At 34.0% G+C, this 27,822-nt stretch overlaps 1 protein-coding gene across 1 annotated transcript in view; it reads right to left on the bottom strand.

The window, feature by feature from the left end:
* Positions 1-27,822, bottom strand: part of LOC149806917 (E3 ubiquitin-protein ligase MIB1-like) — a 201,240-nt gene that overhangs the window by 124,608 nt on the left and 48,810 nt on the right. Inside the window, exons 11-13 of the mRNA XM_089959672.1 lie at positions 20,588-20,695; positions 17,510-17,707; positions 10,180-10,331 (exon numbers count right to left, since the gene is read on the bottom strand). Of these exons, the coding sequence (XP_089815798.1) occupies positions 10,180-10,331; positions 17,510-17,707; positions 20,588-20,695 (458 nt within the window). The remainder of the gene's footprint in view (positions 1-10,179; positions 10,332-17,509; positions 17,708-20,587; positions 20,696-27,822) is intronic.

Consider the following 27,822-nt stretch of genomic DNA (forward strand, 5'->3'; position numbering starts at 1 on the left):
AATTGTTACAAAGACCAAACAAACAATCCTCTGTCTGTTATCATGATAAGATTGTCCCCATCCATGGAATTTTATGTATCAATGAAAATCATTTTTTTTGCAGAAATCAGAAAACCTGATATGCATATAAGAAATGAATTCACAGAATACAGGAGAATGTACCAAAAGCCAAAGTTCACTGCCAAATCACAGTGCAACTTCAATATGTAAATACATAATTTAAAGGAAAACAAACTCTTATTTTCATATATGCCTTGAACAAAAATACCAAATCAATGGAAATATTCATCAAAATTGTATTCATATTCACTGAACAGTTTTAAAGATGAGGCCAATTAATTTCACCATTAACATGAACAGTCTGGACTGCAAATGTTGTCTTGATAGATACAGTTGTGACCACTCCAGTGGCCAAGTGGTTAGAATGTCTGCCTCAGATGCAGGAGGTCGCAGGTTCAAACCCCAGCCAAGTCATATCAGAGACTTATAAAAATGGTACTAACAGCTGCCTCGCTTGGTGCTCAGCATTAAGAGGTTAGTGTTAGGACTGGTCAGCCTGGTGTCAGGACAATGTGACTGGGTGGGACATCATGCTACATGTCTGCGGCATGATGCCCCAGTGCTAGACATTGCTATAAACTGCTATAGTGCAGACATTGTAGTGATATGACTGATTTTTTTAAAGCTATGTTAAAAGTCCACAACTCACACACACACACACACACAAAATACAGTTGTGATATTAAGCTACATCCAGTCAGTCATTTATATATTGGTCAACCTACCAGAACTCAGAAAGAATACAACCAAATCCAATTATAATTACAATGGTATTATGAATAGGTAAATTAAATTTTCAAAGTAAAAATAAATGTGATTAGGAGATACGAAGGGAGTGTGGGACAAAGAGAGAATGTTTATTCATATACCTAACTGTTGCTACAAAAACATGCTGAATGTAGGTGCATTTACCAACTTCCAATCCCACTTCTATAACTGTATATACTTGCTTGTAAGTTAAGTCCAGCTGCAAACTGTACAGACCTAAATCAATTTCCAGTCCCACTTCTATAACTGAATATACTTGCTTATAAGTCAAGTCTAACTGCAAACTGTATAGACCTATATCTGCAGTTGCATAATGCACTTTCTTAGAGAACAAACAACACTCACCCTGATCTGCCATCACATAATGTGATGGCAAATCAGGATCTATGTTGTTTGTAGTTGGACTTATAAGCAAGATTAGGTGGTAACTGACCATCACATTTGCAATAATCAGTGAAAATTATTTATAGATAAAGATTACATGCCTATAAATAAAAAAGCTAGAACAGTGCTGTCCAACTTTTTTGACACCATGTGCCACTGAAAAATGTTCTTGAAGCCAAGGGCCGCAGCAGAAAACTGAAAAGCAACGATTATATAGCTCCTCGAGCTCTAGTGGGCCATTCAAAATCAGCCCACGGGCCATGGGTTGGACAGCACTGAGCTGGAACATGGCTACTCAATGTTATTTTCCTGCTGATGAAAATCCTCACGACAGGCCATCTAACAAATCTTTCAGTGAATATATACTTCTAGTGCTTTTAACATTTTCTGGGCCCTACTTTTTCTCAATTTATTAAGTAGAAATTCTTTCTGTACATGTGACATATTGAGACTGAAATTAAAATTACTCCCATTTGACTTTGTTTTGATTGGTCCCCGCGTCATTCACAAATATGTATATATTTATGACTTCTATATTTTTTTAAAAGTATAATCATTTTAAAGTGAAAGTGCATCTTCAACTTAGTTTGATGATTGTAAATTGAGCAGCTGTGTAGAAAATGCCAGTATTATGTTTGATTAGGATTTGGTGACTTCATAGAGATAAATTTCTTGTCAATTCAGGCAATTAGGTAATGAAATACCTTTGCTCAAAAGTTGAAAGAAATTGGAGGCAGAATATTCTTTTACATGCAGTATATGAATTGAAACCAAATTTAAATGGCTTTGTAAAAGCTGATGTTATTTCTAATAATAGTTCACTCCTTGACATTTTGAATGGAATTTTATTTTAAGCAGCTTTAACACTTTGAGTCATACTGCTATGATGTCTGCAGTGTGGCAGTTTATAGTGATGTCAAACACTGGGGCACCATGCCGCAGACATGTAGTATCATGTCCCACCGAGTCACATTATCCTGACACTAGGCCAACCAGTCCAAACACTAACTTTAATGTTGACTGCCAAACGAGGCTGCTGCTAGCACATGTTTTAAAGTCTTTGGTATAACTCGATTGGGGTTCAAACCTGTAACCTCCTGCATCTGAGGTGGACACTCTTACCACTTACACCACAGAAGTGGTCAACAAGACCTTAAAAAAACATTACTGAAAAGTGAATAAGTGAATAGACAGTTTAGTCCTGCAATTCACTTGCCCAATTAGACAGGTGGGATGAAAATTCTCCTTGTCTCATGTCAAGTTTCCATTGTCCTGGGACATTCATTAACTGTTTAATGTCTAGCCCCATCTTACTGTGACCAAAGCAATGGTCAATCTGCAGTGGATGCTGCGTTACACTAAGGTCAACTTAGGGATGTTTCACTGCACTTAGAAATATATGTGGCTTTCGTGTGTGTTTACATAGGGCTTAATGGCACATCAGTACAATCCTGGCTATAAAAAGATGGTTAAATAGGCAAAATTATAACAATAATAAACCCCACAAAGTTAAATTTTTATATAAACATAAATACTTATATCATTTACATATACCATATACTAACACACACCAGATATTAACTAAAGGTAGTATTGTGAAATAACTTGTATTCCTGGTATACCAATCTTTGTAGACTTCATTATTGCTCCAAACTACAAATTCAAAGAACCACGAAAAATTATGTTTCTGTAGAAACAACTGGACCCATTTCACAATTCATTAACTTTAACTACCAACAAAATGTAATTTTTTGCAAAACCATGAAAACTGATATTTATGCAAAATAATGAATTCAGGGCATTTATATCAACATGACAGCAAAAGTAAAAATAAAAATAAACATGATCCTTCACTATGTGGTATATGGATAGAAACTGTTGAAAATTGTACTCAACAAAGATAACAGAAATCAGAATTTCTTTTCAGATTTCAATCTATGTAATTCTTCTAAACAATGTTTCTCAGGAATAAAGAATGGCATGCATATGAGATGTGTGGAGAGAGAGAGAGAGAGAGAGATCCATCAACATGCATATTACCATCTATCAACTAGCATATTGCTATCTATCAACATGCATATTGCTATCTATCAACATGCATATTACTATCTATCAACATGCATATTGCTATATATCAACATGCATATTGCTATCTATCAACATGCATATTGCCATCTATCAACATATATATTGCTATCTATCAACATGCATATTGCTATCTACATGCATATTAGTATCTATCAACATGCATATTGCTATCAACATGCATATTGGTATCTATCAACATTCATATTGCTATATATCAACATTCATATTGCTATATATATCAACATGCATATTGCTATCTATCAACATGTATATTGCTATCTATCAACATGCATACTGCTATCTACATGCATATTGGTATCTATCAACATGCATATTGCTATCAACATGCATATTGGTATCTATCAACATGCATATTGCTATCAACATGCATATTGGTATCTATCAACATTCATATTGCTATATATCAACATTCATATTGCTATATATATCAACATGCATACTGCTATCTATCAACATGTATATTGCTATCTATCAACATGCATACTGCTATCTACATGCATATTGGTATCTATCAACATGCATATTGCTATCAACATGCATATTGGTATCTATCAACATTCATATTGCTATATATCAACATTCATATTGCTATATATATCAACATGCATATTGCTATCAACATGCATATTGGTCTCTATCAACATGCATATTTCTATCTATCAACATGCATATTGCTATATATCAACATGCATATTGCTATCTATCAACACGGCTCTGAATCTGAATCATCTAATAAAAGCAAACATCTACTATCCAGACTCCAAGGGTGAAATGAACACCGGAGAAATATTTGTCAAGATAAATAATTGTTCAGATAAAATATAATAATCTGAAAAAGAACTGTCAGTCACAAGGGCATTCTACTGGTCACAATAAGTGGAAAATCTGGATACAGTGAAAGTGCCCATAAAGGACACTCAAGGGAATATAAAGTTGTCCTTTTTGGAGATATGTCCTTTAAGTAGAGGTTAAATTATACTGAAAATAATAATGACCACAAAATATTGTTGTTTATGAGCAGGCAGTATTTGTGTGAAGGTGTCTGCTTAGGCAGGTTACAATGTAATTGGATAGATTAATGATGTTTAAGTGTATCCATTTAGATGAGTATGCTGATTTATTTTACTGTAATTTGACAACACTATGACTGAATCATGATCTGAATAATCATCTAATTGGGATTTTATACTGGTGTGATTAGTCCTACTATATACAGTGTGGCACTTTCTGTCTACTTTGCCATATATTAGCTGTCTTTTCAAATATACTGATGTGTAGTGATTTGACCCTAATCAGGTTTAATCTTTACTGGCATCCTACTAGTTGTCAGCAATATTACAAACATTATTTCACTTGTAATAATCAGTTTTCAGTATATTTTCAATATTTTAAAATTAGTCTGCTTTCTTGTCTAAAGAAATTACAGGTACAACCGTTATAATGTGATGCTTGGGGTCCAAAAGAATAACATTGTGATATAAGCGGGATCACATTAACAAATTTTTTTTAAAAAATCCCCATAGAAAACGTGCATTGAAATTTCAATGTCATGAGTTTTAACTAACCTCTTGATCAGATAATCTGCTAGGGATATGAATAATTGGCTTTTTCGAGAGCATGTATTTAGCATGTTAAATTAAAAAGTGGAAGCCATGGTGTTATAAGCAGAATCGCATTATAACAAATCACATTATAATGGGTTTTACCTGTACCACCTCTGTTGTTTGATCACAAACATATTGCCCTTTAGGCCATTTCTGATTAACACAATCGTAGAACACCAGCCACCTTAATATCACTGCAGTATATTGACCTAAGTGATATGTTTTATTTATCTAAGTGCATTTCCTTTAACATCTGTATACCTAATTCCTTGGAAGTGACAACTATTTCAATAGGCAATGATGATCTAGAAATGGCATAATAACTTGAATCAGTGTCTGTCCATATCTTCTCAAACAAGTGGATCTCAAAATGGTGTTAAGTTAATGCCATGTGTGAAACAAAATGCAACTACTATGCACAATTTATTGTGCATTTCATACTTAATGCATAAATTTATTTATCCTAAATCAACAGATACATATAAAAGATAACGGTGTATGATTATTTCCTCTAAATGAACTTACATGACACACACTTGAACTTAGCTCATGTTTCCTCATGCAAAGCAACAGAAACAAGATGGAATCAGTGTTATTATGGTCTGCTGTTCGAATAAATGCTTTTACAAATTTATGTTGATTTTATCACTTCAAACTCACTTTGAAAGCAAAGAAAGGCAAACAGAGCACAGAAATAATTCAAATGTCAAAATCTATGCCTATCAGTTGTTAACGAAACTTTTACAACATGAGTAGTGAGTTCTAGATACATGTACCTTAGTGTGCCTTTATAGCACTAAATTCAGTAGTGTAGAATTTGTAGTGATTTAGCAGTCTTAAACTGAGATTGGAAAAAAAATTCCCATCAAAATTTTTTTATAATAATTAAGAAAATTCAAAATATCATTCTCAGTATGTGTGATAATAATAATAAATGTTTTGAGTTACTTCATATCTTTATCTCTTAAAAAAGAAGTGATCAGAAAAATTAAATATTTTAAGAAAATATTTAAGCAATTATCTTTGATGAGAACATGATACTGAAATTATTCTGTACTTCAGAAACTCTTTAAACAGATGCCAAGCATTATAAAGGGAGGTGACCACTGTAAATCTAACCATTTACTCTCAAGATCAGAAACTGTCTTGTCCATTAGAGTTGACATACTTGCCTTTCAAGGGCAAAATGCCATCCGAGTTTAATATAGAAATTATATATTAAAAATAGAAACCCACAAACTATTCTTAGTAACCAAAAAGTAGATAGCATGCCAAAGGCTTAACCCACACAGCAAAAATAACCCTCAGAACAAGAGTCCTAAGTAGGCTTAAGATCACTCAGCTGACTGACATCTGCCTATCAGCCTAACTGCTAGAGCAGTTGGCTTTGAAATCAGTCACTATGACGCTTTCTGTAACAAGAGCCTTAAGTAGGCTTAAGATTGCTCATGTGGCTAACATCTGCCTAAGAGCCAAAATCAAGAGCAGTTGACCAAGAAATCTTGGTCAGAAGGATGCTTTCTGTAGAGATTTTCTTTAAAATACAATGCATATGTTATGAAAACACGTTTCAAGGTTTCTCTATTGTTTGATTTTCAATCCATATTTGATGGCACATCACCATTTGTCCAATACTGGAAAGTCTTTCTGACAGGAGGCTTCCTGTTAAAGTCAAAATCTGTTGAGTGGTTTAATGTCTTTTAAATTTTTTTTTTAGTAACGATGACCACATCTGATTGCATCATTTATAGACAAATTTCAAAGCCATGCATGCCAAGATATTATCTGTCAAATGGCAAAACTTCTGTTAGAGTGGATTTTCTTAAGTCATCTAAAGTTTTTTTTTCTAGTACTGTATTTCATGTTATTTTTCGTACAAGAAAAAATAATTATTAATTTCAGTGCACGAAAAATTATATGTAAAATAAATAATTATCATTTACTGGTACTGACCGTGTACAAAAAATAAAGGGATCGTATGTGAACAAGTTCTACAGAACACACACTTCTCGACAACCTAATGGTACAAACGTACAAAGTAAACGTATATTTCTGTCTCATTCTGCTCTCAAGTCAAGAATCTAATTACAATAAAAATAAAAGTACTCCAAGATTTTTGTTGTTATTAGTGAACGAGAGAGAGAGAGAAGGGGGATAGAGGATTATGTCTCAATGTGCAAGCTCGTTTGCATTTAGAGTATATGTAGCTGTTATGTTATGTAATGTTGGCAAAATGATTAAGATGCTTTGAACATGTATTAGTTATGGGTATTATTTATTGGTAAATTGTACACAAAGATATGAAAACATTGTCATGAAATTAAGTGCAACTTGTACTTTTACATTAACAATAAACTCATTATCAAATTGCAATAACTTGAAATTATGTTTCAGTTAATGAGCGCGAGCACATGCGCGTATGTGTGTGTGTGTGGGACAGAGATGGAAAAAAAACTGTAAGTGTATAAGACAGTATTTATTTAGGGTGGTTTTTATTTGCAGTATTTGCAAAGAGACAAAAAAGACTTACCTGACGATTGTGATTATCCTCAAGTATTACGGCCCTACTATATTCCATTATCAATAAACTCCGCAAAATCAACAATTCATTCTTGTTTTAATTACAGTGTACATTGTCACAACAACCACATGGCTATGCAGTGTTATTTACAAGGTAATTAAACATGATTAGCCTTCAGGTTATTCCAGTTGAAACCAGATTGAGTGCAAGAATCGACAGAAGAGGTCAAATCAGTGAGGCTGCCAGCAGTGAAATGAGGCTCTCTTTAGGGAAATGAAAAACTGTCACTGTTATTGAAGCCCTTGTTCAAACAGCAGATGTTATAAGGACAAGCGATCATATATGCATTACTTGTTATTCGAACTCACCAATAAAGATAATAGTGGAGTATATCGTAGAATAGATTTGCAACAAAAATGTTAATTATATCCAAGTCAAAACAGAACAAGTACTTAAAAGATAGCATATGTATATATACGAATTGATTTAAAGGAGTTTGTGACTTTCATATTTACGACAGAAAATAACTATGTTTTATATTTTATGTTTGTATGACTATAATGAAACAATAAGACTAGTTGACCAATGCTCTGTGGTCTTCACTTTAGCGTGTATTGAGATGCCATTTTTATTGGATAAGAAAACATCAAAGGTCTTCTGAACTAATTTTAAAATGCACATCGTGTTTTGTTATGGTGATGGACTTGATAAGGAGAACTAATTAACAATAATATTTAAAGGTATGGTCTATGAAGTCCTTTGTCCATTTGTTAAAAAATACCAGTAGATGTTGTAATGACAATAAGAAAGCTTATACACATGGGTGCCCGCAGGATCTTTTTGCAGGTGGGGGGGCAATAAGTCACGGCCAAGAGAGTTAGTATAGTAAGCATTCTGTAACTAAAGCTAACATTTACACAACGTTTTGAACAGAATCTTGTAACATATTTTCAGCTTCAATTGCATGATTAAACTTGTCAGGGGGTCACATGACCCCCCTTGACTTATGCTGCAGGTGCCTATGCTTATGCATCAATCATTGTATTTTCTCACCAACAATTAATTATTAATTTTTGTAAAAACAAATTGGCAATAAGCTACTTTCAATCTGTTTTTGCAAATGTAAACCTTAGTAAAAATTTTATGCCCCATAATGCAATGTAGTTTTTTGGACAAATACAAAGTGATATCATATGCACAACAAACTATGATACATTTAAATAATTATTATTTTGATAACCTGATTGTGTATGAAAAATTAAAGGGTACGAAAAAATACATGAAATATGGTAATAGCAGTCATGATCAATGAATAATCAAGAACATCTGTAAGACTATGAAATCCATTCATGCCAGGATAGTTCTGCTATGTCTGGTCAAAGTCTGTCCAGTGCTCTCTGTGAAATCGTTTAAAGTTTTTTTTCCTTCTATTTTTAGTAATGGTGGCCACATTTGCAGTTCAGCATCATTTGTGAAAGCAATTATGCTACAAAGCTTTCTATTACATCTGGACAAATTCATCAGAAGTTGTTTTAAGTTTTTTTAATTTAAGTAATGAATGTCATAGCTGATGGTTAATCATCATCGTCATCTATTAAAAACTTGTGCCTACATACCAAGATGCTTTGTTCCAAATTTGGTCCTATTCTGAAGAGCAGTTTTGATGACCAAGATGTTTAATGGTTTTTGTTTTCAGTAATGGTGGCCATATTTGATGGCAGATCAGCATCAGCTGTAAAAATTTGAAAGCCCTTTATGCCAGGATGTTTTCCATTAAATTTGGTATTGATCAGATATTTAAGAGGTCACTTAAATTTTTTAAATTTTTTTTCAGTAATGACTGCCAGATTTGATAGCCGATTATTTTTTTATTAAAGGATATCAATACAAAGGTTATTCTATTACACGGCAAGCCAACCTTGATGCCAACTTTGGATTCTTTTAAATGTGCAAATTTTTTTATTGTTAAAAAGAAAAATTTAATATATAAAATCATCTGAGATATGGAAGGTAACTTTGGCTCCTTTTCACAGGATTTTTAAAAAATAAACTGAAACAATGGAACAATTTTTAAAGTGACACAATATAGTGCTTCGTGCACAGACATTAATGACCCACAGTCTCCCAGAAGATTTGAAGAAAATAAAATCATTTGATGTCAGAAGACGAGTTTGCCGACAAAAGATCATTAACATGGATGAAATTCTAGTGTACTTTGATCTCATTCCTGGACGGACTTGCAATTTGATGGGGATTAAAAGTGTGAGAATTAGCATGACTGGTGCAGATTTTAAAAGATCTGACTTTAGTCCTTGTAGTTTCTGCTTCAGGAGATGTGTTGCCTCACAGCATGAGAAAGCTAAAAAAAAAGTATTCATGCACCAAAAGATTTGATCGTATGTTTGCAGGATTAACGAGTTTTATCTAAAGTACACAGTTTTATATTTTTTAAATAAAATTTTAGTTGGAGTGCATTTTCCAACATGTAATTTCAAATGATCTAAAAGGTGTCCCACAACTTATGACTCAAAAAAAAGATGTGTCCGAGAACATACAGTGCACAAAAAAAAATTACTCTAAAAAATTAAATTTATGGTGTCCCAACATATATGGTAAATACTGTAGTATTTTAAGGCGTCATCTCTGGCAAAAAGAAACATGTCTGCTTCTTTATTTGCAAACACAGATTAGACAAACAGGGATTAATTTAAGAAACCATCATGCAACACCTACCTTGGATTTCCCCGCAGTGCAGCATGGTGAAGTGCACTGAAGCCATTGTTGTTTGTAACAGAGATGTCTGCATGGTGTTCTAATAGCAGTGCAATCATATCATCTCGCTTCTTGCTGATGGCATCATGTACTGCAGTATCCCCTTCAGAGTCCTGATGTGAATTATGTAATTTTAAAATCATACAAAATTTATTTAAATTCAAACTTTTAAACAAAAAAATATAAATAATGACAGCATATAGACTATTTTATGTCAATTGAGTTCTGCATGCACTTGATGGTTCTGATGCTCCAGCAATGATGCTTTGCATGTTTGATGGGACACAGTGTATTGAGGACCACTTAGGAACAAGAGGCCTAAGTAGACCTGATATAGCTTAACTGGCTTACATAAAAGTTGACATTTCACCAAACAGGCTTAATTAGTATTATAAGAACACAAAATAAATAAACTACCTCACAAACTCTTTACTGTGTGGTGAACTGATTTATTCTGCTATATCCTGATAAAATTTCTTCATTACGACAAAGGCCTAATAAACATGCCAACTCCTCCAAGATTTTGGTGATACAAAGTCACTCACCAAACTTTCTAGAAAATGGATGAGAAATATGGTCTCCATATCTAGAGAGGTAACAAGCTCAGCCCAACAGCTACAAGAGATCTCATTATGTACAGATCTCACTTATGATTGAATCTATGATAAAGATATCACAAATTTAAGATGGTTCAAATCTGCTTTTGAATTTGCACTCCATAGTGATAACAAGCTTAGCCAATCAAAAGAAACATCACCTCACTAATATGAGTGGATCTCACTCTTTATCTAACTCATCTATTTTCTAACGATATAAGCATATATTCAAAGTTTAATCAAAACTGGATCAGTAACATGGCCTGCAGAGTTGTACCAAAATTAGCCAACCAGAAGCAAGATCATCTATTAATATGCATGAATCTCACTCGTTACTGAACTTGTCTAACATTTTGATTACATAAACGTATATCCCGATTTTGATTGCATTCAGATCAGGAATATGGACTTCAGAGTGGTAAAAAGCAATTATTGATTGATGTACATGTAATGATGGATGAAGCATGATGGATGCAGTGCCTGACCATAAATTAATCTGGCCTTATAGCATGATCAACTAATTACTGCCCATGGAAAACAATCACGTTGGAACTTGTGAGCATTGTGACGAGTGAGGAAAGAATTAGGATTAAATGTCATCTTTTATCAACCACTGTGTCACCTCTGTGCTTGATGGAAAATATTTATTAACAGTGGCATTCAAGGAGAGAATTAACTATTGCAAATAGTGAATAATGCCATTGTATCACAGTGTATCATGGTGTATTAATCAGAAAATGCTGTAATAACAATTCTGATCAATATGAAAGATGCTGAAAAATTATGAAGAAAAATATATGATCACCCAATAATATAATTTTTAAAAAATGTTATGATTGGGATAAAATGTTACTTAAAACAAATGGAATCAAAGCTTTAACCAAAAGGTGCCATAAATATTGACCCCAATGGTCCCACCTTGAGACTTGACCAGAGGTAGGACTTGTAAAAACCAAAGGTTCAGCTGTGTGATGTGATGTGATTTGGATTTTCAAAGTAGCTTTAAATAATTTTTAGTCATACTGCTACGATGTCTGCAATGTGGCAGTTTATAGTGATGGTTAGCACTGGGGCATCATGCCGCAGACATGTAGCATGATGTCCCACCCAGTCACATTATCCTGACACCAGGCCGACCAGTCCTAACACTAACCTCTTAATGCTGAGTGCCAAGTGAGGCAGCTGTTAGTACCATTTTTGTAAGTCTTTTGTATGACTCGGCCAGGGATCGAACCCATGACCTCCCACATCCAAGGCAGATGCTCTAACCACTAGGCCACCGGAGCAGTCTCAGCTGTGTGATGAAGTTATATTCTAAACATGCAGTGAATTATATTTCTTGACCTCATGAATTCACAGACGGGGCTAATAAAGCCTCACCACTGCAAAGATATCCACCCTGGACAAAAATTTTGATAAAGCTTTTTCTAAAAAATATCCTAAAAATCTAACTGAAATTAGCTAAGCCTTTCTTGAAAGTTGACAGTACGTTTTCCACATGATTTCTATCGAAGCCACAGCTTTTGTTATGGGAGCCACCCCTGGACAAAATTCTGATAAAACATGTCCTAACAGACATTCCTATGAAGTCTGATTTTAATTAACTCTGCCATTCTAGGAAAGTTGCAAAATCCACACCATTAATATGTGACCCACTGCAAACATAATTGACAAAGCATTTGTTAAAAACATCCCATGCAAGTCTGCAAGTTTGCAAAGCAATGTTGAAAAAAAGAAGAAATAAAACATGGTTTTCCATTTTTGATTTTATGCAAGCCAAACCACTGCTAAACATCTGAATGCAATTTTGGAATTGCATATACTAAAGAACATTCTTAACAAACTGGCAGTGCTTTCTCTGAGAAGTCAAACATAGAAATGCTGATGTACAATGAATGATAGACCATAGACAAAAAACAAACAAACAAATGATGGGCCACATTGTAAGTTCACATGACCTTACTGTCAATGCGGGCTACAAAAACAACTTCTTTACCTAAAATACTGCCCAAAATAGGTCACCATTATAATTCTTGAGCTCGAGGCATCACCCAAGCATAGAACCGAGGTACATTTAAGTTATGAAAAAAAAACTTAAACCCAAAACGTGTCCAAATTTCTTGACACCATAGCCCCACTTACGGATAACAGTGGTACTGACTGAAGTACAGTATGTGATGATATATGTGACGTGAATCAGATAATCGGTTACTCAGCTACTAGTGCTGTCAAATGTTTACTGAAAAGTGTCCACAGACACACCAACTCTCCCCAACACACAAATGGCCAAGTCACACGCTACTTATTGACATTTTGGCCATAAAAATATCAGTAGGCCTTAAAATACTGCAGCTTGATGTTTTGCTTAATTTTTAGGCAAACAACCACATAAGTAAACATGGTAAATTTTCATTATATTTTCCACAAATTATAATACAAAAGATTAACGCAAGCGAGAAACAGTGGGGCAACCAAATCTAAGATTATGGGTGGGATGCAGTCTAAGATGGAAAGAGTTTCAAATGTGCATGTGTTTGATTTGGAGTCATTGTTTTGGGGATATTCTCATTTAAATAACTTTCTTATTTCAAATGTTGCCAACACTCAGTATTTAAACAGTGAAACAAAGAATGAATTACATCCCAAAATATACCTACCTTGTTCTGTATATTGTGCCTTTCTATTTTACCATTTTTGTAACTAACAATTTGTTATTGGTACACTGCATACATCCTCACTCATAAACAGTGGCATAGCAGGGCCTTATACCAAGGGAAATCAGGTAACATAACTCTATTGCACAATAATGTGGAATGCTGAAAATTAAAGCTAGACAAGGTCTCATCAGTATAATGGTACCTGCCAAATCTGATTGAAATCCAACGTCTCTTAGTAAAATAATGATGCAGAAAAGTCAGAGGGCATTGAATAAAGAGCCGTAACTCATGTCAATGATGTACATGCATTTGTGCGCATATGTGTGTGTGATTTGGATTTTTAACGTAGCTTTAACAATTTTTCAGTCATACTGCTACGATGTCTGCAATGTGGCAGTTTATAGTGATATCTAGCACTACGGCATGATGTCTAGCACCCGGGGCATCATGCCGCAGACATGTAGCATGATGTCCCACCCAGTCACATTATCCTGGCCGACCAGTCCTCACACTGACCTCTTAATGCTGAGCGCCAGGCGAGGCAGCTGTTAGTACCATTTTTGTAAGTCTCTGGTATGACTCGACCGAGGATCAAACCCACGACCTCCCGCATTCAAGGCGGACGCTCTAACCACTAGGCCACTGGAGCGGTTTGTGTGCATATGTACATATGTATGCACATACATAAGAATGTATGTATAGGGTTTAATGAGATGCCAGCTCAATGCTGGCTATACAGTCCTGATTAAAAGTTAAGTTCCAAAAATGTAAAGGTAAAAGCTGCAAAACTTCATGAAGCTAAATTCTTCCATATAAATCTCAATATATAGTAATATAATATAAAAGGTAAAAGGTAAAATGCAAAACTTCATTCAAATGTATATAATATAAAAGATAAAGGCAAAAAGTATCAACTCTCTGAAGTACAGGCTCAAGTTTTGTTACACACACCATATTATTTTACGGAGTTACAGATTTTCTATTGTAATACTTCATTAAAATGATCCTTAATTGAGTTCAAATAAACAATAACTTGTCTCTGAGGGTGGAGGTTGATAAACTCATTAAGAATGTATTCCACTGTCAAGACACTAGCCAGGCATTTGGCCAAAGTTGACCCTAAAGGAGGCAGACATGGGTCATTATGCATGTCCTGCAATTTGTTCTATATCGGGGATATCACTCTCCAGTAACTGTCTGGATGTTTAGAAGCCTGTTTATGGGGTTTTCATTCCACATATTTTGTCAATTTAAGGAACACACAACTTTGTATATCTCAAGCCACTATATGGAGTCTTCCTTTCAGATACAAATGATTACAGGGCAGCTGACCTTTTCATTACCCTTTATACCAATGTGACTAGACAGCAAAAAGTACAGAATATTTTTCCCAGATTTGATTTGGGAAATATAATGGGCCACATAATTTAAGGTCTTGCAAGCCTTTCAGTCTGGAAAGGGAATCTGAAAAGATGATGAAATTTGTTTTTTGAGAGTTTTGATGTCTTCAGAAAGATTATGGGTATTAATTTCTATGTAGTAACTGGCTCAAGAAGTTGCATTTGAGACTTGCAATAGCAGCTGCAACCATGTCCACCACCACCCCATCTTTTAAACCATTTGTATACTTGGATATATAGCTATGACAGGTGACTCATTTCAGTAAATCTACTCTGAAAAACGAGAACTGGAAGAGGACTTTTTGCAATAGCAAATATTATCTGTGTGCTTGGTGATTTGGGAATAGAGAACTCTGTATTGTCAAGCATGGTTCAAACTGCTTTTAGATTAGACAAATTTGTATGACAAGTGGAATGAAATCTGGTTTCCAATCTTATAATGGGATTAGATGGATTAGTCTATAGCTTGGTACTGAACAGCCAGTGTGATCTGTGAGCTGATCCATACACAATCAAGGCAGAGTAAAATTTTAGATCTTAGCAGGAGAAATACCTTCTTGTCTGCTCTCCAATCTACATTGAATTGTCTTAAGCCCAGGGCTGTATGACATTTGTCACAAGGTATCCAATGTGGACAGAATATTAGTTTATAGTAAAAGATATAGTCTAAAAAAAATTCTAACATGCATTTGAAACCATTTCTTCAGGCCATTTTTTTAACTCTGCCGAGGCATTTCTGAAGTTACTGTAATAATGTATGCATATTTTATCATCTATAGCAGATGAAAATGGTATCGACATAAAATGAGAAGCATGTTCCTTGATTAAGGTATCTGACCATGCTATTAATTTGGATCCTTTGTTATTTGGATCCTTTGTTGGCTGAAAAGCACTACCACATACATCAATACATTCAACATTACACAACACAAATTCTGAATTTCAAAAGTGATGCATATTCCATTTTTAGATTGTGCATTCCCTCAAACAGATTTAAGACTTAAAAAAAATTAAAGGACTTTACAAGTTAAAAACTGACTATTTCAAAATTCAATTAGTTTTGAAAGCAATTCCTCAAATTAAAAGAATTTTCAGTTTTATGAACCATATTAGTCTTAGTCTTTCAAAATATCACCTGTGCACTTTTCGTTGGTATAATTTAAAATCATAAAAATAAAGTCTGGTATTACAGATCAATGTGGACAATTCTCATAACTGTCCCAAAATGAATGAAATCCCATACTCAGTAAGTTTCTACCAGAGTACAATCTACACAGAAACCAATCTTGCATGTGACACCTGAATGTAGTGGAACCAATTTCAACAACAGTACTCTTGTTTCAATGCTACACAAAACCTGATGTCTTGGCAAAAATCTTGTCATTCCAAGACATAAATTGTGACATTCTTTTTCTCCCTCAAGATGTCAGTTCAAAATTTATGAAAACAGGGCACATGAACTTTATTATGATGTTGATTCCATTGTAGTTAGATCAGTAGTTTATGAAAACAAACGCCAAATGGTTTAATTTAAAGTACTGTGATAGTTGCTTGTGTTTTTACTGGTTTTCCTGGCACTTTGAATATAACACTGGCTATAAAACGCAAAGAAAATGTGATCAATGTGACTTTCCCAAGGACACACCAAGGTGACCTGTTCTGGCATGAGCAGTACTTGAAGTAGTTGGGGAGGAGGAGGAACAAAGAATATGAAACTAATGTAGAGAAGGCAAGCAATCATCAGACTATTATGAACTGTATCCTACTGTCAAATGATTCCTGGATTTACACTCCAATTCCATCACTACTGGTGGAAGTGCATTCTTTCTACAGTGGTCTTTGAGACATAGATCTGGTCAGATATTTCTTGTTAATCTTCTACACAATTAAAACACAGGCCAACTCCATGTGTTCCAATTTCATAATACTAAATATCGTGGCAACAGTACTGTAGCGTAAGTTGATTTCTAAGGTGGAGGAAACCAGTGAACCTTACTAGTGATAAGTAATCTGTAGCCAGAAAATGGAATCAAACCCAAGCTGCAGAGGTGCCAAGTCAGCAGTTCTTTTTTCTTAAGCATAATCTAGCCAATAATAATGCTCCAAGAAAAACAAATTCGGACCTGTTTAAAAATGCAGACCTCAACAAGTCTTCCTCATTGAATATGAAACTAAACCTTGTATGTTTCTCTTTTTTACTAAAATTACATGTTGAGAAATCATTTATATCTGCTTCTTTGTAGAAAAAAGATAAAGAAATACATATATAAATGTTCAAAAACTTTTCAGGATTATCACAAAGTTCTGTCTTCTAATCAGTATCAAACATTATATCTATTAATATCAATAAACACTGTCTTTTCATAATATTTAAAACCCAAACTTTGTAATAGATTTTTTAAAAAAAAATCATGCCTTTCATTTTAAAATGCTTCTTTATCCAGTTTTTGGAAATTTTAGCTAGTAAGAAATAGCAATCTAAAACACAACAGAAATATCATTATATGTGAGCATGAACCTGCTGTATGTATCAACAGCACATGTAACAAGGTAAACAACTTCCTGTGTTTCTCATGGCTGATTACCGGATCTGCAAAGAAGCAAACTGCAAGAACAACAAGCATAACACCAATGTTACCTGCAAGCTTGGATGACAACAAAGCTCAAGTAGAGTTTTGACAACACCTATATGGCCCTTGTTGACACCAATGTGAAGAGGTGTCTGCCTTCTTTTATTACGAGCATTAATATCGGCTCCACCACGATGCAATAACTCAATGACAGCTGGTTCATCTCCAAATGCTGCATGATGGACTGATCTGTCACCATCCTTGTCCTAGCATGGTAAATGGTAATACAATATATAAAATTATTTTTAAGTTTGTCAATTCATAATTTTTCTAAATGAATGTCATGAGACTGATGGAATAAAAGGATTTGAAAATATGGTATATTAAACAAATCAAAATGATGAACATGAAAGGCAAGAGACTGCTAATTACGTTCCCTCTATAGGATCATAAACCAATATCCCGTTACATGCAAGTAATCTGAAATAAATATCTAAAGACTTTTCTTGTCTTTGTCTCTTGTATGAAAATTTATTAAAAATGAACACTCTATTGTTTTGGAAAATAGTTATGAAATTATCATTCTATGAGTAGTTTGCAATGATGTGCTGTTTTAAGTACTAAAGCAAAGCTATCAAGCTATGTAAAGGGTGGAAATAACCAACTCTAATCATTTCCTCTTAGGATTAGATTTTCAGGTTTGTTCCATTCAAAAATTGACTTTAACAAGGCCAAAAGGCAAAATTAGCTAAATATAGAAACCTACCAATAATTAGAAACTCAAACTATTTTTAGTAATGAAGACTAAAGCAGTCAAAAATATGTTGATTATTCATGCATATTGACACATCTAAAACAACACATTGTCTGCTGTATTGGTATGAAATCGTGTCATGTAACCTCTCGGTCATGAGTAATTGTGTGAACAATGACATTTTTGCCAGTACACAAGTTTGTGGATTAGAGATGGGATATCACTGTTTGCAGAGGGGGGATTATTTGGTCTTTAAATTCCTTGTTTGCAGTGTCCAAGAAATCAAAATGAATGTCATGAGACTGATGGAATAAAAGGATTTGAAAATATGGTATATTAAACAAATCAAAATGATGAAAATTGGTACTACATGAAAATAGTGAAAAAATTCAAAGTAACCTAAAACTGGATAACTATCCCAGATAAATAAAGCGAAAATGAAACACTTAATGGCTTTAGGTATAAAAAAATAAACATTTTAAGAAATGTGATAGCAACCAAAATAAGCTTTACTATAATAAATAAGCTTTACTATAATAAATAACACACTTCTAAGTGCACAAATTTCCTATTCACAAAATCAGAGATTTAAACATAACAACAAAACATCTTTTATCCTGTATGATGCCCATGGGTATAAACCTTATACAGTAGCCTATGGCAAGCTGAAAATTGTGCTGGGCAAGTACACCTCTCCATCAATAACTCGCGCACAACGGGGTCCACAAACACAGACCACAATATAAGTGAGGCACGAGTTACAAAGGGACCTCCAAAAATCAAAAAAATTACTTTGACATCAAGAAAACTGCTGGGGCGGGGGCAGCATTAGGGAACTGGGCTGTTTATTGACTGAATCCTCATTTTACAATCACGTTGATGATAATTTTTAATAACGCACTTTTTCTAATGAAGTTGTTCATTATTCTTTAAATAACATTTATTTTCAAAATGTCCAACATATGAAAGATATTTCCAACTGGTTTCAACAACCATCACATGCACGCGAAGAAATCTGTATTGCGTCACTGATTTTTGTTTTCTTGATGAGTCTGGTTCCCATAGTGGTGTTTGCTATTATCCTGCCAAATCGGGAATTCAAACGGCAGGGAACTAGACTAACTGTTGATACATCACCAATGAAGATTCCTTTTTTAAAACACAAGTGACATTTATTTTGTGAGACAATCGTCTACGTTGGAACTCAATTTTTTTATTGCTCAATTAGTACAATACTGATGTCGTGAATTAATTGGAATTAATAATGAAATTTCTTGTCATCCTTGAGGATATCCCTAAGTGCCAGTTCAAGAATTCTCTGAAACTCGCTTGCCCACAATGGTCTGTATCTGTGAAATCAAGCTCTTTATTTTACAAAGTATTTGTTTCGCTAGGCTGCATCGTTATCTTTCATCACAGTTATGAAAGAGTCGGTTAATTTAAGGTAGTTTATGTTACATACACAATAACATTTATAAGTGTTTGACTGATCAAGTTAAGTGAGTTAGTTTACCCGACATATGAAAGGGGCTGCTAGATTTTAAGTTTGTAGGATTTTTGTGCCTTTTCAACTTTTCTTTTATTCCACCTCCTTTATTTGATTCAAAAGACATAATTAACGTGATAATACAAAGGAGGCCAGCTTTTAATTCAGTGCAACCATACAACAAATACTTCTGAAAGTCAAGATTCCTTTTTTTCACGCTTGGCACTTAATAAGTTCTCAGAGTAATGCTTGCGAACATAGCTGTTTTAGGTTTCATTACAAGAGGACACATTGCATTTATGACACTAAACAACAGAACCAGAACAAAATTTCAATTGATAAAAATTTATTTCATTTGTATTTATTTATTAAAGTACTGCCTCCACTCGGAGTGAGTGACATTTTCATTGATCAAAATTTCCATACATATCGTTAATTGCAGTGTACTAGGAATGTCGTTTCGAAATTAAATGTAAAAAACTGTAAGACCTATTTTTACATTTGTTATTTCATAGTGTTGGCTCAAATTTCCAGGTCCTATCTACCATTTTCGATGATAAAATGAGCGATACATCAAAGTTTCCGTTACCAATTATGATCGCAATTTTCAAGTTCAACAAATAGGGATCAGTTCTTGAGGTATTTTCTGGTTTTAAAATGGGATATATGCCAGACCCCGTGTTATAAGCAGGTTCGCATGCTATCAGGGTACGAGTTATCGAGGGAGTGGTGTACAACATGCTAGTACTTGTCCATACATTAATATAAAATGTATATGAACAAATCCAGATTTCTGGCAGTTTAACTGTAAATCTCCCTTCTAAGTAAGTTGAACAATTAAGGATTTTTCCATGCCTTATAGCACAATATTCACATTTATCAAAGAGCAAAGAATGTCTGTTTTACCTCGACTTCCATGTCTACATCATACTTCATGAGGACTTTGATGACATCAATGTGTCCATTCTGTGAGGCTGCCTGGAGAGCAGTATGACCAGCAAATACTCCATTAGCCTGATTTCAAAGAAACAAGAGGCCCAAGTATTTAATCATGTTGATGCAAATTTACTGATATAATGTCAATGCAAATTTACTGACATATTGAAACTGTGGAGGGGAAAGAGATTCTTCGAAAACAAAGTTGCTACAATGTCTATTAATGTTAACATCACTTCTTTATTAGACGATTATGTGTGTGTGTGTATATATATATATATATATATGATAACATCAATTGAAGGAATCAGTTCTGAAAAACAAGGTGCAAAAAACTGAACAAATATTCAACATAGTGATTTGAAAATGTATACTGTAATACTGCTATGTAAATTATACATAAATGAAACAGGCATCCATCATGCATTTCACTGGTATATTGTACCATGTTTGAAAGAAAAAATCCACAAAAACATACAAGTATATATAAGAATGTAGAACTGGTATTTGAAATATTATATAGTGTTTTTAAATTAACAAGTGAAATGTCCTAGCTGCAATGAATTTGCTTCATGATAAGTTACAATGACAACAATAAACTTACTGGTTTGAACAAATGGAAATGCAAATATTTTGAAACAGACAGAAATATACATGGGAACATTCAAAATGGAGAACCTGCAGAAATGAAAACGCTGCTTGTTTTAACATTAAAAAATAACTAGTATATAAATACTTTTTACCAATGAGGGAATCAATTTCTGTTGATATTAAAACACTCCATAAAAATATGATAGACTGGGCAACACGCCTTCCTTGCATGAACTAACTTTAAAAAAAAACCAACTCAATTCAGTCAAAAAATTTCAGATAGTTCTCTAATTTTTAACACAACTTCCTCAGTTCTAATTTTGTACAAAATTCTTAACAGGCAAAACTGACAGCTGTACAAGCTTCTTTTCTTTAACATTATCCTCTGTACAAAGAAATACCATGACCAATGCTTGCATGAGTACAGTGTCAGTTATGCTGTCTTTCCAAAAAGAGCATGTTTCTATATCTAATCATGCCCATCAATGGACTGAATAGCTGTTAGTTTAGTTTGCTGTCTCCTTATTTGTGATATTCTCTTTAAAATATCTGAAAAAATATGTTAATAAGTGAATCTCAAAAGATAAAAGTAAATGCTTCAACAGCAATATTTCAAAAATCCACTGTCCACATGTTCAGGTTCAGTTGAAAAGCATTTCACCCTGAGCATGCCTGACCAAGCTTTGCTACCACTGAAAAATTTTTATATGATTTCTTTCTAGACAATATCTGTCTCTGTTAGTATCTGGCTACAGTATCCATTGGATTGCAACAAGAATAGGGGAGGGGGACTGTTGTAATCAACAACCTTGCATCATTACTCAAGTCCGAGTTATAAAAAATGTGAGTGTACCAAAAATGTCACTCTTTATCATACTGATAATGCTTTTTTTATTAAAATGATGAATGTTTTGTTAAACTAGATGGGAAGAAATTTTCATTAATTTAATCTTAGATTTATGAATCTTTTATTTGGAAGACTACTTCCATAATGTTCCTCTTCAAATTGATTTTCTACAAAATAGGTCCAGTTGCATACTTGTTGCAGACAAATGAAAACAAATATATTCAGAAGTTCTTTCATCATTTTGAAAATTTACTTCATCTATATGTTACATATTAAATTTCAAGGTACCTAGATATGAGTCTTGGTTTGATGGATTTTTCATTACTGGATCGCAAAACATGAAGTTAACTCGTTAGTTAGGCAATATTTACTTTGGCCGGAAACATGTGATTCCTGTCCAAAGCAAACAGTTCAAATGGAAAGTTAACACTCTTGAGCAATTTTGTTAATCTGAACTTACATACATGATCAATGAATGAAGAACTAATGGACAATCTGAAAGTGGAGACAACCCCTGGCCTCAGTTTTTCTGCAGGTAATGAAACGGTATTCTAATGACTATGTATACGAATTTGTTCCCAACGTTTTGTTTTGCAGTTTGAGAGCATATATAAAATTAATGTCAGCAGATATAAAACAGCCAACATCAACTACAACATTAACAATAACCACCAATGGACCAAAACTGAACATATTTTATAGAATTCAATACCCATTTGCTATGTTGCATGCATTTATCCTTGGTGAACATTGCATAAGGAGACAGTTAATAAATATTGAAATAAACTTTGTCCCTGGGTCATGCCCTGTGTCTATCCCAATCTCCTGGGGTCCAGCCACTGGGACATAACCTGGCATTGATTGAAATCACCACCCAATAACAATATATAAACTTTCTCTATGTAATAAGGTCATAACATTTACATAATGAACACTGGAAATTGGAATCAACCCTGCCCCTGGGGCTAGCCACTGTGTCATAATTTAGAAATTGTTCATAGCTGCATCCTTGAAATATATATCGGTCTACTCTGCATTATAAGGGAAGTTAATTTATGTAGCCATCATGGATATCCAAGTCTGTCCTTATCAACTGAGGCCTAACCCTTGGGGTCACAACCTGGAAACTAATGAGATTCCCATCCAGGAGAATCATAGTGGCTCCATGTTTAAGCACTGGACTTTTGATCAGAAGGGTGCAGGTTCAGTTTCCCACCACTGGATCAGTCTAAATCAAATGCTATATTTCTCAGGATGCTTTTACAAATCCATGGTTTCTTTGTCCATTGTAATTAAGTCTGGTGGTATTTCAGGAAAAAAGTTATGGTTTCTTTGTCCATTGTAATTAAGTCTGGTGGTGTTTCAGGAAAAAAGTTATGCTATTATTAGAAGCTAAAAATACAAAATATGAATTTAAATTAATTTGTGAGTATTGAAAAAGAATATGCAAAATGTCATAAAATAATGCACAATCAATGTGAAATTATATAAATGAAAAATAGTTAAGTCACTTTAATATGGTGATACAATCGTATGACAAACTCTTTTTAACCAAAAAGCAGCTTGCTTCAAAATATTGTGAATTTCAAATATGGTCAAGTTTTCAGTAATAATTCTATGCAAATAAATCTACAAATATATACATAGTTTTTGAAGAAATATATTTCTATTTAAGCAAAATCAAGAATTTTTGTTAATTTTTATAACTTGTTCCACTGTAAAATATGAATCTTGTATTCTAAAATTATTATTTATCTCCTTGGCATGATATAGCCAATATTGTGTTGTAAGTGCCATTAAAAACCAGCAAACCAAAATAAAATTCAACAAGGGGATGAATTCTACCTAACCCCAAAACCTGTGATTCCTCATAACAGGTTACATACCATGCTCTCTTTTAACAGGCAAAAGGACACGTAATTTCATGTCAAGTACCATGCATGCATGCATATATATATGTGTGTGTGTGTGTGTGTGTGTGATTAGGATTTTTAATGTAGCTTTAACAATGTTTCAGTCATTTTGCTACAATGTCTGTAGTGTGGTAGTTTATAGTGACGTCCAGCACTGGGGCATCATGCCGCAGACATGTAGCATGATCTCCACCCCAGTCACATTATCCAGACACCAGGCTGACCAGTCCTAACACTAAGCTCTTAATGCTAAGCATTAAGCAAGGCAGCTGTTAGTACCATTTTTGTAAGTCTTTGGTATGACTTGGCTGGGGATCGAACCCATGACCTCCCACTTCTGAGACAGACACTCTAACCACTAGGCCACCGAAGCTGTATTAGAATACAGGAATGTGTGTGTGTGTGTGTGTGTGTATGTATGTATGTATGTATGTATGTATGTATGTATGTATGTAGCATGTTATGGTACATCAAACACAACAGTAACTATATATGATGCCAACTAAAGGTAAATGTTTAAAAAATGTCTGTAGTATGAACTATACACTGATTGTTGCAAAGTGAAATTATTAGAACTGAATCCCTTGGCATTATAAAAGTGCTATAAACAAGCAGAATGTGACAAAGAGAGGAGTTTTCTATATAAAAACTAATTTATTACACAGCATACAAAATGAGGACTATTTGAAAACCAGAACTCCAGATCATTATTTGTTAAAAAAGTAAAATACTGGTCATTTCTAAAGTCATAATCTGCAGCAAATTTTTTATACTCATCAGACTTCAAAACCTCTGGCAGCAATAACTGGTAGCTACTGCTGACACACAATTCGGAAGAGCACAGATATGCAGGTACTACCTTTTCATTTTACTCTATTAATGGCTTCGAAAACATATCAAACAAAATAATTTAATCTGACTAAACTTTGATCCTGTATCAACCTTTGTTGTATGTTGTCTGGCTTTGTGATATGTCAGCATGTTGAACTGATGTAATAAATGAACATGGATCACTAAACAAGCTCCATCAGGGTGTATTGTGTTACCTGATGGTTCCACTTGGTGCCAGGAAAATTGCATACATTCTTTCAAGTTAAGAAAACAGAGCATTGTTATAAAACATAATTTCATTCTAATACATGTAGTATGAATTTAACAGTATTTAGGAAGAAAATGATCCTTAATTTTTATTTTAATAAAAAGTATAAATTTAAACAAAAACAATTTTTTCCATATTAAAACAATATTTCAGTACAATAATTAAGATTCACAAAATTGTGAATAGATGCACATGCTGGCTGTATATTTTGTATACTATAAAACTTATTTTTAAATACGCAATGAAAAGTTATCCTTCTGTACAAACAACAGTACCCCTTCCCCAGTCTATAAGTGTTTGTGTGATTTGAATTTTTAACATAGCTTTAACAATTTTTCAGTCATATTGATATGATGTCGGCAGTGTGGCAGTTTATAGTGATGTCTAGCACTGGGCATTATGCTGCAAACATGTGTCACATTATCCTGACAGCAGACCAACCAGTCCTAACACTAACTTCTAAATGCAAAGCAAGACATCTGCAAGTACCCATAACCTCTGGCATTTGAGCAGGACACTCCAACCACTTAAGTGATCCCCCATATCAACAAATTATGGTATTTATGAAAATGTCATTTCAGCCAAACACCATAACACTGTATAAGCATCAATTTAATTCATATTAACTACTTTAATTTCTAAAAATTAAAATTAGCATGTTTATATTTTAATCCAATCATATTTTTCTTCTGAACCACTTCACCTATAAAAGGTGTAACTTGGTAGGTAGTTCCCATAAAGTAGTAATTGTTGCTATATTCACAACAAAAATGATAACAAAGAAAGAAAATAGTTTCCAGTTGCACCCTGCATACATTTTAATTCAAGCTTTAATAAATGATAGGTTTCATTATTTTGTCTGTAGCAGAAGCAATGGCAGAGAAGATTCAGAAAGAAATCAGAGGATATTATTTACTATTTGTCTGCAAGCAGCTGACATTTTCAACACTGACAACTGACCCCTATTCTGATTGGCTACTTGTTTGTAAGAATTCTAATCTGATGAATCATTTAGAAGACAAGCCAAAATGTTCATCATCATTAAGTACCTTCAAAAGTTCAGACAGAAATGTTTGCAAAACTGTCTCAATATCTGGTGCAATGGAAAATTGATTCCCTGGTAATTTTCAGCTGCTTCAATGGCAATTAGTGAACAGAAAATAATACAATTGATCTTTTATATTTCCCAAAACAGGTTTGCATAGTTGATACAAGTAGTTTTGACAGAACATGCAAATTTGAACCAAAAATATGCATAACATATATATGTATGTATGTATGTATGTATGTATGTATGTATGTATGTATGTATGTATGTATGTATGTATGTATGTATGTATGGTATATATTTATACATAATGCATAAATGCAAAAATATGCATAACATAAATTGATATATAAATATGTATGGTATATATAAATATGTGTGTGTATATATATATATATATATATATATATATATATATATATATATATATATATATATATCTTGAGTTCACATAACTGTACCATATTTAAAGTAAATGTACAGATGGTGCTTCCCATTATCAAAGTCATGACTAATGTCACCCTGAAAGACTCTCATGTACTCACATGCTCAGTCTATCACAGGCAAGAAAGCTTAATGAATGTGTAAGTGCCTTACTAATGTGTAAATGCAATTCATAATCAAACTGATCCAAGACCTCAATGAATAAGTATATATACCAAGACCAACCAAAATCTGTTTTTAAAAAAATTAAGCCTCTAGAGTGTCCACACACTCAGCCAATCCTATACACAGATGTTGCTCTTGAAAATACTCAAAATACTGAATTATGTTTAATCAGTCAGTCTGATCACAGTCTGAGTCACAATCTTGAGCCAATCACTACAAGGTGTAATTAGAATGTGTAAATGTTGCTCATAACTGAATTCATACAAGATAAAAGTGTTTGAGTGGATGATGCACTAGAATGTACACAAGTCAGCACTAATGGTTAGTTGATGCACTAGTGTTCAGAAGTCAGTGCTAATGGGCAGATGATGCACTAGTGTTCACAAGTCAGTGCTAATAGGTGGATGATGCACTAGAGTATTCACAAGTCAGTGCTAATGGGAAAATGATGCACTACAGTTTTCACAAGTCAGCACTAATGGGAAGATGATGCACTAGTGTTCACAGGTCAGTGCTAATGGGTGGATGATGCATTAGAGTATTCACAAGTTAGCACTAATTAGAGGATGATGCACTACAGTGTTTACAAGTCAGCGCAAATGGGCAGATGATTCACTAGAGTGCTTACAAGTCAGTGCTAATGGGCGAATGATGCATTACAGTTTTCACAAGTCAGTGCTAATGGGTGGATGAAGCCATTAGTGTTCACAAGTCAGTGCTAATGGGTGGATGAAGCCATTAGTGTTCACAAGTCAGTGCTAATGGGTGGATGAAGCCATTAGTGTTCACAAGTCAGTACTAATGGGTGGATGAAGCCATTAGTGTTCACAAGTCAGTGCTAATGGGTGGATGAAGCCATTAGTGTTCACAAGTCAGTACTAATGGGTGGATGAAGCCATTAGTGTTCACAAGTCAGTGCTAATGGGTGGATGAAGCCATTAGTGCTCACAAGTCAGCACTAATGGGTGGATGAAGCCATTAGTGTTCACAAGTCAGTGCTAATGGGCAGATGATTCACTGGAGTGTTTACAAGTCAGTGCTAATGGGAGAATGATGCATTACAGTTTTCACAAGTCAGCGCTAATGGGTGGATGATGC

Source organism: Sinohyriopsis cumingii, chromosome 1 (genome assembly GCF_028554795.1).
Source record: "Sinohyriopsis cumingii isolate HCF-2022 chromosome 1, ASM2855479v2, whole genome shotgun sequence".
Lineage (NCBI taxonomy): Eukaryota > Metazoa > Mollusca > Bivalvia > Unionida > Unionidae > Sinohyriopsis > Sinohyriopsis cumingii.